This window comes from Vigna unguiculata, chromosome 3, assembly GCF_004118075.2.
Source record: "Vigna unguiculata cultivar IT97K-499-35 chromosome 3, ASM411807v1, whole genome shotgun sequence".
Taxonomy (NCBI): domain Eukaryota; kingdom Viridiplantae; phylum Streptophyta; class Magnoliopsida; order Fabales; family Fabaceae; genus Vigna; species Vigna unguiculata.
Window position 1 is genome coordinate 5,868,603 of NC_040281.1, and position 13,119 is coordinate 5,881,721.

A 13,119-nucleotide genomic window follows, 5' to 3' on the forward strand; every position below is an offset into this window, starting at 1 on the left:
AGATATAATAACAGTTGTGAATGGACCATGTATGCTATCTCGGATTCATAACCTGAATTGTAATTGGCAAGCCAAAATCATGGAGCGGACACGTCAGCATAAAGCGTCCAAATATCTTCCACGTAAGCCGAAGACCTTTGTGGCTGAACGCAGCTCGCAAAAATCACCACCAATCACAATCTTACAAAACCTTCGCGTCTCATCTTTTCTTGCCACGTGTCCTCCTTATCACCACCCCTTCCACGACCTTTTTATTTTTATGTAACTTCACTTCAACTCTTGCTCTGTCTTCGTTCCTTAGTCTTCTTCCTCTGTTTCTTCACTCTCGCACTTACACCTTCCAATTCGATTCCAATGAAATCTAGGGTTCTGCTTTGATCCTCTCACACACTCTCTCTGCTTCTCGCACTCATCAATCAATGGCTTCCTCTTCCTCTCTACTCTTACTCCAGCTCAAATGTCTTGCTCCGCAAATCACCACCAAACGACGCCGTTCTCTCTCCAGATTTCACTCTCGCACTTCCGTTCGGAGCTCCAGGCGCAATGCTGCTATCCGCGCCGTCAAGGAAGAAGGTGCCGTCATTGACAGAGTGAATGACGTGGAGTGGAGTGGGAACGGAGTTGCTACGAGCGGACGTGGTGGTAACGGCGCCGTTAATGGTTACGTGAATGGCGTCTCCGGCGTTAGGGAGAGTGAGAGTGCGAATGGTAGCTTGGTGAAGTACGTGAATGGCAATGGCAATGGCAATGGCAATGGTGTGGCGGCGGAAGTGCTGGTGGAAGATTTTATGGGAGCGTCGAAACGGAGAGAGGATGGACGGAAGAGGAGGTTGGAGGAGATTGGTAAAGAGGACGCGTGGTTCAAAAAACAAAGTGCGGAAGCACCGATTGAGGTATGGTTGTATTGTACGGCTTTGATTATTTAGGAGTTCCATGTTTAGGTTCGTGTGTATGAAATAACATTTGCTGGGAGAAGTTAGACTTTTTGCATAAATCTTTGTATCCCGAAAGGATTAAGTCTTTGACTCTCTGCCGGAAGAGGGGGAATACAAAAGGTTGGATGAGTGAGATGAACTTGAGATTTTTTTTTTCAGGTGGCGGTTGCTCCTGGAGGTCGATGGAGCAGGTTCAAGACTTATTCGATGATCCAGAGGACGTTGGAGATCTGGGGATTTGTTATAACTTTTATTTTCAAGTCTTGGCTAAATAATCGGAAGTTCTCTTATAAAGGTTTGTTGTTTGGCTTCTTATGAATGAGGTGTTCAATGTTCATGGATTTGCTGAAATGACTCTTAGAGTTTTCATGTGAAGGAACTTGGGATCCAGTATATGTTGATTTTATTGATTCGATGAACAAATGCAAAGTGTATTCAATGTGTTACCAGTGGGAGTGTTTTTCTAACAGTAGTGTATTCTAGAAATAGAAACGGTACTTGTAATACTAAATTACCGATATGATTAAGCATTATTCCTTGGGTGTTGGAGTTCTAGTGTAAAGTTAGTTGAGTGAACATTTGAGTAATTGCAACCATAGAGCATCAACTAGCGATTTTAACATTTAGTAGAGAAGTTTACCGTTTTAGCTGTGGGAAATGGAAACTAAGAGCAATAATTTAAATAGTAAGTATGTGAGCCCAGTCATAATTTGATTATTTAGGTATATTTCTTTTTCTTGAGATTTATAATCCTGCAGTCTCGCTATATGTCTATGGGATTTGGAACATATTTATTTTTTATTATGCATATGAACTTGAAGTGTACTAGTTGGAAAAGTTTGGTAGGTTGTTATGCTAGCCAGGGTTGATTCTTACTACACTTAATACCAAAGTGCATGTTTGAACCTAAATAATTATTCTCGGTGTTATGAATCTATGATAGTTATCAAATTTTCCTGTTTGGATATTGTTTTCTAGCAACAATACATAAACCGGTGAACATATAAATTGTGAAGTGCTTTTTATTGATTTGAGGAATCTCAACAATGTTACCATTTGTTTTTTATTTGACGCAAAAAATAATATTTACAGGAGGAATGACAGAGGAAAAGAAAATCTTAAGGCGAAAGACCCTTGCCAAGTGGCTGAAGGAGAGCATTCTGAGATTAGGTCCTACGTTTATCAAAGTTGGCCAGCAATTCTCCACAAGAGTGGACATTCTTCCCCAGGAATATGTTGACCAGTTGTCTGAACTTCAGGTGGAATTGGAGTTTTGGTTTGAACTTATGTTATAAGATTATTTCCTTGCATTTTGCTTATGTTATATTTTTTTTATTCAGTTTATTTATGGTATTTATAGTTTAAGAAGAACAGGAAAATTTCCCTAGCTTCTAGATTTGTTCTTCAATTAGATCTTTATTTGTTTTTTGGCTTTCTTTTAGTTGTTATTTTGTGATGGCCTGTCTCCTTTTGCTTCTTGTTGCGTAAATTATTATTAATAAAACCATTTTACTCTTTTAATCTCTTTATGATCTTATGAATTCAGATAATTTAATTGTTGAAAAGAAAAGAACATACTTGTGAAATATGTTTGTCTCGGTCTGTGTGCATTTTACTGCTAAAGTTCTCTGAAAATTTGTTCATTGCACATTGTCATTATGAACCCCTATGAGGATGTTTATTCTTGAAGGTATTAATCCGAGATTTATTTATTTTTTATATTTGTTAGCCTATATTTTCTAAGCAATCATGTGTTGTTATCCTTGTATTCTTCAGATGTAGGTGTAAATCTTATTTATTTAGTTTGACGTTAAATTGAGAAGTATGAAACGTATTAAGTTTGCATATACTCAAAGCCTAATTTACCTGATTTTCTGGGTTCAGGATCAAGTTCCTCCATTTCCCTCAGAGACTGCTATAGCTATTGTTGAAGAAGAACTTGGATCTCCTTTAGCTAGCATCTTTGATCATTTTGACTATGAACCAATAGCTGCTGCAAGTCTTGGTAATCAGTGTTTTACTTCACACATATTTGTAATAGTAAATGTGAAATCAGGGAAGGAAACCCAATTAAATGTACCTTTGTTTTAGGTTTAATATTTGATGAGAAGAAAGAAATGTGAATATCTTTTTCCCCAATGCAGGTCAGGTTCACCGTGCAAGATTAAGTGGGCAGGAGGTTGTTGTTAAAGTGCAAAGGCCTGGTCTCAAAGATCTTTTTGATATTGATCTTAAAAATCTGAGGGTCAGTGTCATATAATGCTTGCACTTTTAGTGCTGTGTTAAAATGTGATATTACTCATGATAATTCTATTACCTTCTCTTTAACTTAATTTACTATATTTAATAACCTTCCAAGATTAACAAATCCTTTTCAAAATTTGAACTTGGTTTTAATTTTTTTTTCTTACATGAAGCATTTTTACTAATAGAACTTGCTTTCTTTGAAGACTTGCAGAACTAGGTAAACCACTGATACTTGGGCCTTTTTTTACCCTCTCCAGGTCATTGCGGAATATCTTCAAAAAATTGATCCTAAATCAGATGGTGCAAAGAGGGATTGGGTTGCTATTTATGACGAGTGTGCCTCTGTTTTATATCAGGTGATGATATTCTGGAATGTTGTGTCTTTCTTAGGTTAATTGAGAATAACTGAAGAAAGTCACGTGTTTGGTTTACTGGCTCTCCATCATAAAGATGCCATTCTGCTCTAGGGAAATCAAATATTTATAGGTTGCACAGGATCACGACTCATGTGGAGTTTGATTATGTTCAGGTTCTTGGGAAAGTGCCAAGAAGCTGGCTTTGCTCTTTTTGGAATTCCCTGTGGGGAAACCAATGAAGTTTCATTTCTTATTGCAAAATTTTATTAAAGATTACTGGTTTATTTGGACGGTCTTTATGTAAACAGAAAGGGGATGACTTTACCTGGCTAGGTGGTCGAGTAAAATGGAAAAGAGGGGCTTTGGTTTTTAAATGTAATTATAATGCTTCAGCAAGAGTCATGGTTGGTGTGAATTTCATGTCACCACTTGTTTTCTAAAACCATGAACAGCATTATTGCTTTTCACCACTTGTTGACTGCACATCCTAACTTTATCTGATCCTCGTTAATGTAACACGAGTTAAATATTTTCAGGAGATTGATTACACCAAGGAAGCTGCTAATGCTGAACTATTTGCGAGCAACTTTAAGCAATTGGATTATGTGAAAGTCCCTACAATCTACTGGGATTATACCACGCCACAGGTTTAACATTCAGTTCTCATAGATAACATATTGCAGTTTTACATCTTTCCCATATTTACTTCTCATGTATTTCTTTTCTTATCTATATAATTTAACTATTTCTCCAATGCAGATTCTGACAATGGAGTATGTTCCCGGGATTAAAATAAATAAAATACAAGCTTTAGATCAACTGGGTGTTGATCGGAAAAGGTTAATGTCATCTGACATTTTCTCTTCTACTTCTGTGAAGTTGAAGAACTGATGACTGGCTTTTGAAATTCAGAATTATCATATCGTCTACTTTATCTTCTACAGGTTAGGGCGATATGCAGTGGAGTCTTACTTGGAGCAGATTTTATCACATGGTTTCTTCCATGCTGACCCTGTGCGTACTGTTATTGTTCTTAGAATTGTTGAGTTGTCTCTCATAACTTATCTTTTTAGAATGAGGGAGAGGAGATAGGAAGGATGTGTTTTGGGTGGGTCCCGCATATACCCCCAAACCCAAAATTGCCATGAAAATGGAGAAAAATGTGTTTGAGTGTGATTTTTTTTGTGTTTCTCCTTTTAAATTCAATAAATATTTTTATAAAAAAAAATAGATGGTTGTTAAAAAAATAAACTACCGTAAAAGATTTACATTTTTTATTCAAATATATTTTTTAACTAGTTTAAAAAGCTTTTTGTACAATTCATTTACAAAACAAATTTAAAAGGTTTACCCACTCTTCCTCTCAAGTGGAGAGAAATTTCTCCATTTCCTTCTTACTTCTATTCTTCAAAACAACTTTTTACTTTATTTTTCTTTTACTTCCATCTATTGTATATTTTTTGCATGTTTACTTCCAATGGAAATAGAGGATTAATGATTTGTTTGGATTTTCTTGTAGCCGGTAAATTGTATGGTTTAGCTAACATACAATGCTTACTATCTCTGAATTTGCTCTTATACTATGACATCAGAGCATCTTTTGCCTGAGGTACAAGAAGCATGCTGCTTGTGTCATATAGATTATAATCTATTACCTGGGGAAGCTTCCCTAGAGCTTATTCATGAGGGCATTAGAAGTAACTTCCTTAGTTGAGGAATAGTGACTGTCAAGTATCCAAAATAGTATGTTAAGGACTCGTTAAATATTGCCTTGCCATGCCTTTTTTCCTTCTCTGGGGAAGAAACTGTGTTGAATGAGGGATACGGATTTTTCATATCAGATCATTTTCACTCTTGTAAGTTGTAACTAATTTTTATACTATTCATGCAGCATCCCGGAAATATTGCAGTTGATGATGTCAATGGTGGAAGATTGATCTTTTATGATTTCGGAATGATGGGAAGGTATTGTCTTTATCTTTTCTGTATATTTATAATATGATAGTACCAGTCGAACACGCTCTTGGTTTGATGAATACATTTGCTGTTATGATTGTTGTTGCACCTTACAGTATCAGTCAGAATATTCGAGAAGGTTTACTCGAAGCTTTTTATGGAATTTATGAGAAGAATCCAGAAAAGGTATAATTGGTTTTTGTGGATGGTGTTCCGTAAAGGCCATGAAGAATATAGCATGATATTCCATTCTCAAATTTAAATTACTTACCAAATGGAGCTTGTGTACCGATACAGGTCCTTCAATCAATGATTCAAATGGGTGTTCTTGTCCCAACTGGAGATATGACTGCTGTTAGACGAACAGCTCAGTTCTTCCTTAATAGGTAATTTGTTTAATCTATTTAGTGGGAATGCACGAAACAATTCAAAACATCTACATTGACTTACAAGTAGTATTTCTATAAATCAATATCATAATGTAGCAGTAGCAGTAGCATGTAAATTATTGACAGTGATTCCTGCAGAGGCTGCTTAAAACTATCTAGAGAAAGTGTTGTGGATAGGAGATTCTAACCCTTCTATCTCGGAAAAGGGAAATTTTGATCATGGATTGCCTGATTGGGCTTTGTGCTTAATTATTTGGCTGTCCTGAGTAGATATGTCTGTAGTATAGTGATACTGTGTTGGCTCAAGTGGTAGGATCAAATTTCACCGACTCAGAGTCAAAGTGCTTAACTTTTTTTTTCCCCACCAATGAAAAGGAAATAGTGATATTTATTTGAAAATTGTTACTGCAAATTTCTGACTACTTGTTGATATTTTAAGCCTATATCCCCACTACAATTTCTATGGTTTAGAATGTCTGTACTCATTAGTTATGTTAGCAACCTACTAGAATATCTGACGTTGAGCTCTTGAACTCTATTTTTTTTTTTTTTAGTTTTGAAGAGCGTTTGGCTGCACAAAAGAGAGAGAGAGAGATGGCAACGGCTGAACTTGGATTCAAAAAGCCATTAAGCAAAGAGGAAAAAGTAATGAAGAAGAAAGAACGTCTGGCTGCTATTGGTAATGGAGCTGGTCTATTGTGTATTTAAGTTTAGATTTTCTGAATGTATGCATAAAACAATTATTGTCCATGAAAGGAGTCATATGTGAAGATAAAAAGGATGAGTCATAGTGAAGGATATATTGTTTTGGCTGTGGGTTATGGATTATTGACTTATTATTTTATCCAGTAGCACTCAAGTAGGTCAAAAGCTATATACAGTTCGACATACTATTTTGTTTCTTGATTGGTTAAAGTCATTTCATTCGTAAAGTTTGACATGACATCTTGTGTCAACTATAAGAATTTTGTAAGTCAGAACTTTCAGTACTTCCTTGGGTGTTTTTGTTCTATTAGTACAATGCAGGTTTAGTCAAATGGATTTGCTCATGCCTATTCCCAACCTGTTTAAATTATTGGAATGGGAATGGACATTCGGGGTACAACTATGGGAACATGATTCCATTGCAGAAGTGATGGAATCCGATTTCATTTTCCAACAAATTTTTAAAATTGGCCTATCTCGTCTGGCTTACCTGTTCAGGTGTCAAATCTTTTTGGATCAATATGTTTGTTTCAGACCAAAAAATCCCAAAAGTTTAATTGGCTCACACTCGGCAGGCCAAGTCTATTTTTCTTGTATTTTGTTAAAGTCATAGCATATGAAACATAAAAGAAGGAATGAAGTCATCGTTTTATTTCTTTTCATAGCAAACAACACATAGAAATAAAAATTTGATTACCATTCCCATGTCATCATTCCATGAAACCAAGCGTGATTTTGTTCAGTAACATTTTTCAGTCCCTTTTCACTTACTTGTAGTTCTTATACTTTAAACAGGTGAGGACTTATTAGCCATTGCAGCAGACCAGCCCTTTCGGTTTCCTGCTACATTCACATTTGTTGTTAGAGCATTCTCAGGTGAATATTGGGAGTTTAATGCGTTACTTTTGTATCTTCTATGCCTATAACTGCATGGTTAATAGTAATTATTTTTGTTGCAGTGTTGGACGGCATTGGAAAGGGCCTCGATCCTCGTTTTGATATTACAGAGATTGCCAGACCGTGAGTACCCTATTCATAGTTAATAATGTTTTAATTCATTTTAGACATTAAAAAATGTTTTAATTATATGCTTTGCAGATCTAACATGGCTATCTTTCCTGATCCTGTAGTTATGCTCTGGAGTTGTTAAAATTCCGTGAGGCAGGAGTTGAAGTTATCCTAAAGGCAGTCACAGACTTTTTCTTCCATGTTTGAAGTCAGGACAAGTATTATGATTCCTTTCTCATATCTTTCTTCTAAATGTACAGGACTTGAGAAAGAAATGGGACAGACAATCTCAAGCATTTTACAATTTATTTAGACAGGCTGATAGGGTTGAAAAGCTTGCTGAAATCATCCAAAGATTGGTATGTTTTGCAATTTTGTAGACATAATTAGGTTGTGTGCTATGTTTAGCATGACTTATGTTTATTCCGACAAAACAAAAAGTCACTTCTCCATTCCTGCATAGGATCTGTAAATATCTGTTTAGCAACTTTCAGACATCTAACCAACATGTACACTCAGTTATTCGTTTGATTCGCATCTTTTGTTTGTTCTGGATTTCTGGAATTCTATATCACATCCTCCTGTCCTTTGTTCTTGCACAGGAGCAAGGTGACCTAAAACTCCGAGTCCGAGCATTGGAATCTGAGAGGGCATTCCAGCGTATTGCCACTGTCCAGAAGACAATAGGGAATGTGAGTAAATCTGCCCTCTAACTCAGTGAAATTTTAAGTTAACTTGTTTCTTGGGATTTGGTTTGACTGATTGAGTCCAATTAAAATAGCCAGTTATCATTTTCTGTTGCTAAGCATGCCCTTCAAACAATATTGATTGTAAAACTGTTTGCTTTTGTATAAATAGAACTCTAAATTATGGAAATTTAATGGATACCTATTCCTGTTCTGATGATATAGAACTACATTGGATATGCTTACCTGCCTTCAAATATTTGTAGTTTTGCTTTTATTAGTTTGGGACGTTTGAGAGCGCCTTGCGTGCAGGAGTATTTTCATGTTTCGGGAAGGCTTGAATCATTATTTTTCAACTTAATAAAAATCAATCTAACATTTCTTATGTTTCAAGAGATTTTTGAGTGAATATTGGATGTGTATAGTAAGTTGCTCTTTAACAGAAGTATATTCCATGCATGTACTTTTTATAAACCATGTGCATGATGTTTTAGAATCAATACTTTGAATATATGTATGATGTGTGTATATGACAAGAGATTAGAAAAGTTGGCCGGATAATGCATATTTATGTTACCTTTTTGTCAATTAATAGGCAATAGCTGCTGGGAGCCTAATAAATCTTGCAACAATTCTGTATCTGAACTCAATTAGGGTAAGCTGTTCTCGTTTTATCTTTTTTTTTTTTTTGTGTGGCGATTTTCAATTGAATTAACTGATGGCCTGGTGATAGTGGCACTTTTTCATTTTTAATTTTCATGCCATCTTTTTCAGGTGCCTGCCACCATAGCATATGTGTTCTGTGCAATCTTTGGTTTTCAAGTGCTCTTTGGCATTGTGAAGATCAAGAAACTAGATGAACGGGAAAGGCTGGTTACAGGGACTGCCTAAGCAACTACTCGGTGATTTTCTTTTCTTTTTAAAACTTTTTGGATGTTGTATGTTTTGTGTTAAGATACTATGCTAAATCGGAATTATGTGGTCAAAAAGATCATTTAGCATGCTTTTGACATGCCATTCTTCTGCATTCCGCGTCTTGGTATTTGTTTAAGCCTAGGGACCTGGTGGATATGGGTTCTAGTTGTGCAAACAGCCTCTCATTCTTGTGGGTAAGGTTGTGGACGATTTACCCATCCCACATACAAACATGGAAGAGGCTTGTTCTTTTTATGGTCTTCGTGTGCCTGTAAATGGGTTGATATATATTTTGTAGTTCTTATTGAACACTGTTTTGGGTTCTTGGCATCTGCCATGATCCATCCATGTATTTATATATCTTTCCTTTGATCCATTGCAGATTTAGGATGGACGTGTATCTTTCGTTACGGTCATGATAACAAAATACAAGCCAACCTTCGGGTCACAAAATTGATTTGAAGCTCAAACTAAGAGTTAACATCTTGAAATACATCAGCACGTGCCACGGCTGGCAGGCATGCTGACGTGATTGGGCCAAGGTAACCAATTGGCGAGCCACATTTTTGTCATTAACACACCCTCCATGGGACCTCGTTGCTAAATTACTAGTGTTTTTTTCTTACCTCATTCATATTGTAAATTTTATAGGCATTGGTGTAGCGTTTATTATTGTAATCACCATATAGTATGGTGGAGCTTCCGACATAGTTTGACGGCGGGAAGCTCCACTTGTAACTGACGTACATAAATTTGTCCAATGAAGATACAAATGTAAGTATTTGTCATAGATATGACGTTTGTCTAATTAGGTTCGTGATTGTGCAATCACATCAATGATTTTCTTCTGTACTCTCTTCCCCGATGTGTTCTACTCTAGATAACGATGTAATGCACCAAGAAAAATGATAATAGAAGAGATGATGATGGGATAGGCAAGTATTGAGATTTTTTTAACTGGACGTTTTTATAAAGAATACAGATTTATGAAGACATCCACATGGGCATGCTGTGTTACCTTCATTTATGGGCTGTGTTTTCTATTTTAATATAGTTAATGTTTAATGTCTAATGTACGAATGTTAGAAATTAATTATGTTCGAATAAACTACCAAGTAATTTTGTTAACGCTTTTTTATATTATAATTTACTGAAACAATAGAGAATAAAAATTTTAAAATTAGTTGATGCACTCTTAATTTTCGTGTGATAAATAATTAGTAAAAGCAAAAGCTTCTGAAGGATCAGTTAGTTCAATAACACACTTCTTTATTATGGAGAAATCTCACGCGAGTCATACACTCATACTCATAAACTTTACTTAATAGTAAAAAATGTGGCAAGCATCAATCGAGAAGACATAGAACTTCAGTAATGAAATACCAGTGAACAGCAAGAAAGTGTCTAACTGCGAAAGAAACAACATCGTCACTAATGTTATAAACCGGTAAACAATAAATAAGAAGTTATAGATCCTTTACAATCGTCAATGTGGCCAGCTTTAGATTTGGACAATCTGTAATGAATTCAGCAACATCAACACATAACATCTAAGGCAAGGAGTTGGTATAGACATAATCTTCATTCTCTAATACACTTTCTTCCGACCCACTTCTTTCTTCCTTGCATTCACCCCTTTGCTTTCCACATCCACCTCTCTGCATAATTAAATCTAGTTACTCCCAAAGAAAAACATTGATCAAATCAAACCCTATTCACATCTCCATTTATCCTCTGCGAGTTTCATTACAACTCTATTTATTTAGAGAATGATAATGTATTCCAAATTTGTTTATTTTTATTGTTATTATCTTAAAAAACATACATAATAGACTGATTTACATTGTTACTAGCAGTACACAACAAAGATTACGCTCTTAACTTAACATACTCCCATAAACTAAATCAACCAATAACAAAATGATTAAGATGTAGATTAGAGAAGAAAGATTGAAACTCACAATAGTTGCAGAAGTCCCAGAAGCCGCAACTCCTTGGGTGATAAGTGCTTCTCCTTGAAAAACACAAGAGACATTGAAGGTAAAGATGAGAAATAGAAAGAAAGGCGGTATGAAGAGTTTCATTGTGTGTGTGGGCGCAGAGGTAGAAAGGAGTAGGTGATAGTAAGAAGGAGTAGAGGTTTTGAAAATTGAGGCGACAGCATTGCACAGGATGTTGATAGTTGATATTGTTTATAGAGATAATGCAGATTTGAATTTTAGTGTTTCAGCATTCTCCTTTGACCTGTCCCCGGATTCCTCGGCAACATAGCTCGATCCTCAAGAACTAGGTTGGATGATCTTGCTGTTTTCTCACATCAAATATATATTTATAAAGCTACCCAACAGAGGTCGGAACAGATCCCACGTAAGAGAAAAGATCTGCCACGTTCAACCCTAACTCACTCTCTAAATGTTCTATTACATGGACATTTTTGTCACTTACTAGTAATACTTTATTGTTTGTGACGGATTCTTCATTATAATATATATAATTTCTTTATTTGTTTTGTTTTATATTTCAAAAGTTTTACCCTTCTTAATTAGTTAATTAACTGAAACAAGTTGGATGAAAAATATGAAAATAATTAAGATCTTTGATCGGAAAGTGTTGGAATAGACAAATGAGGCTGAGTTTACATTATATAATGTACATAAATCTTCCCTTAAAAATTAATTTTATAAGAATTAAATTATATATATATATATATATATATATATATATATATATAAATTAGTGTTTTTCAATTTATTTATATTCTATTTTCTTAATTTCTAGCTCTTTTCTTATTTATTTTTTATAAATTTCCTTAAGATAATTGGAATTCTTATTTTACTTGTCATTTTATTTATTAATTCTATTTTTTTTCATTTTATTAATGAAACCTTAAGGTTAAGGTTACGGCGATTAATATGTTTTTATTAAATTAATTATAAAATTATTTTAAGCTAAAATGGATGTTAGAAAAAATTGGTATTAATATATTTATTAAATTAATTATAAGTTTATATTTGAAAATAAAACTTAATTAAATTATTATTAGTTTGTGTTAATTTTTATTGATATTAAAGAAATATTTATGAATTTCTTTTGTCTCGTTTATATTTATATTTATGTATATGTTAATTAAAAAAATTGAATTAAACTATTTAAAAATTTTAAAAAGAGAAAAATTAAAGTTTTAATTGTATGACAAAAGACATTTATGAATAAATGCGTAAAAATAAATAAAAAATGAATTACTAACTATAATTAATCTCATCCTTAAACTCATAATAATGATTAAAAGGATATAAAAAGATTAGAAAAACTAATTTTATTATATATCGAAACAAAAATGTTAAATGAAATTAATTTTGACAATTTAATAAGTAATTCTACATAAAAGAATCAAAATTTAAATTTTTTATAAAAATTCATACTGCTAAAAATTTTCATATTACATTAGATCTTTCTTGCAAATTTATTAAAAAAATTTACAAGAAAAGATTTTTTTCTGCTATTTTTCTAAGAATCTTAATTAATAGATAATTCTTTTGTAAGTAATTATTTCCTACAAAATTAGGAAATTCATAAGTATTTCTTACAAAATTTGGTGTGAAAAATATTTTATACAAAATATTTTGCAAAAAAATTAGCAGCAATTTTTTGCAATTTTTTTTTCTAACAAAATTCATAAGTAATTCTTACAAAACAATTTTCAAAACAAAATTAGTAGGAAATATGAATTTTTTTTAGTAGTATCAATTTTTAATCTACTTTAGCTCTTAAATTTTCTAAGTCGTCTTGTTCACTCCATTAAATTCTATCACCTCTGTCGTTAGAACCATTCATATAAGTTCATTTTTTTTTGTTATCTCACTGCATCACATCTTATCATCGTCATTATTGTTACTAGTAAAAACACATGCGCTGTCTTTCC

The 13,119-nt window shown here is 33.8% G+C and overlaps 1 protein-coding gene and 1 long non-coding RNA gene across 2 annotated transcripts; one reads left to right on the forward strand and one right to left on the reverse strand.

Moving 5' to 3' along the window:
• The first annotated feature begins 284 nt into the window (after positions 1 to 284).
• On the forward strand, positions 285 to 10,097 carry LOC114176152 (protein ACTIVITY OF BC1 COMPLEX KINASE 8, chloroplastic-like). The gene is made up of 21 exons (XM_028061091.1): positions 285 to 893; positions 1,095 to 1,230; positions 2,028 to 2,194; positions 2,820 to 2,940; positions 3,080 to 3,180; positions 3,440 to 3,538; positions 4,075 to 4,185; positions 4,298 to 4,377; positions 4,483 to 4,552; positions 5,430 to 5,503; positions 5,611 to 5,680; positions 5,792 to 5,880; positions 6,438 to 6,562; positions 7,384 to 7,464; positions 7,548 to 7,608; positions 7,719 to 7,773; positions 7,857 to 7,955; positions 8,199 to 8,288; positions 8,878 to 8,937; positions 9,057 to 9,184; positions 9,580 to 10,097. The coding sequence occupies exons 1-20, from the start codon at positions 420 to 422 to the stop codon at positions 9,171 to 9,173; spliced, it is 2,280 nt and encodes a 759-aa protein (XP_027916892.1). The 5' UTR covers positions 285 to 419; the 3' UTR covers positions 9,174 to 9,184; positions 9,580 to 10,097.
• A 448-nt stretch (positions 10,098 to 10,545) lies between these two features.
• On the reverse strand, positions 10,546 to 11,507 carry LOC114179437. Its single transcript, XR_003603467.1, has 2 exons — positions 11,159 to 11,507; positions 10,546 to 10,855 (listed from the first exon to the last, which is right to left on the reverse strand). It is a non-coding gene; the product is annotated as an uncharacterized LOC114179437 (long non-coding RNA).
• Positions 11,508 to 13,119: the final 1,612 nt, after the last annotated feature.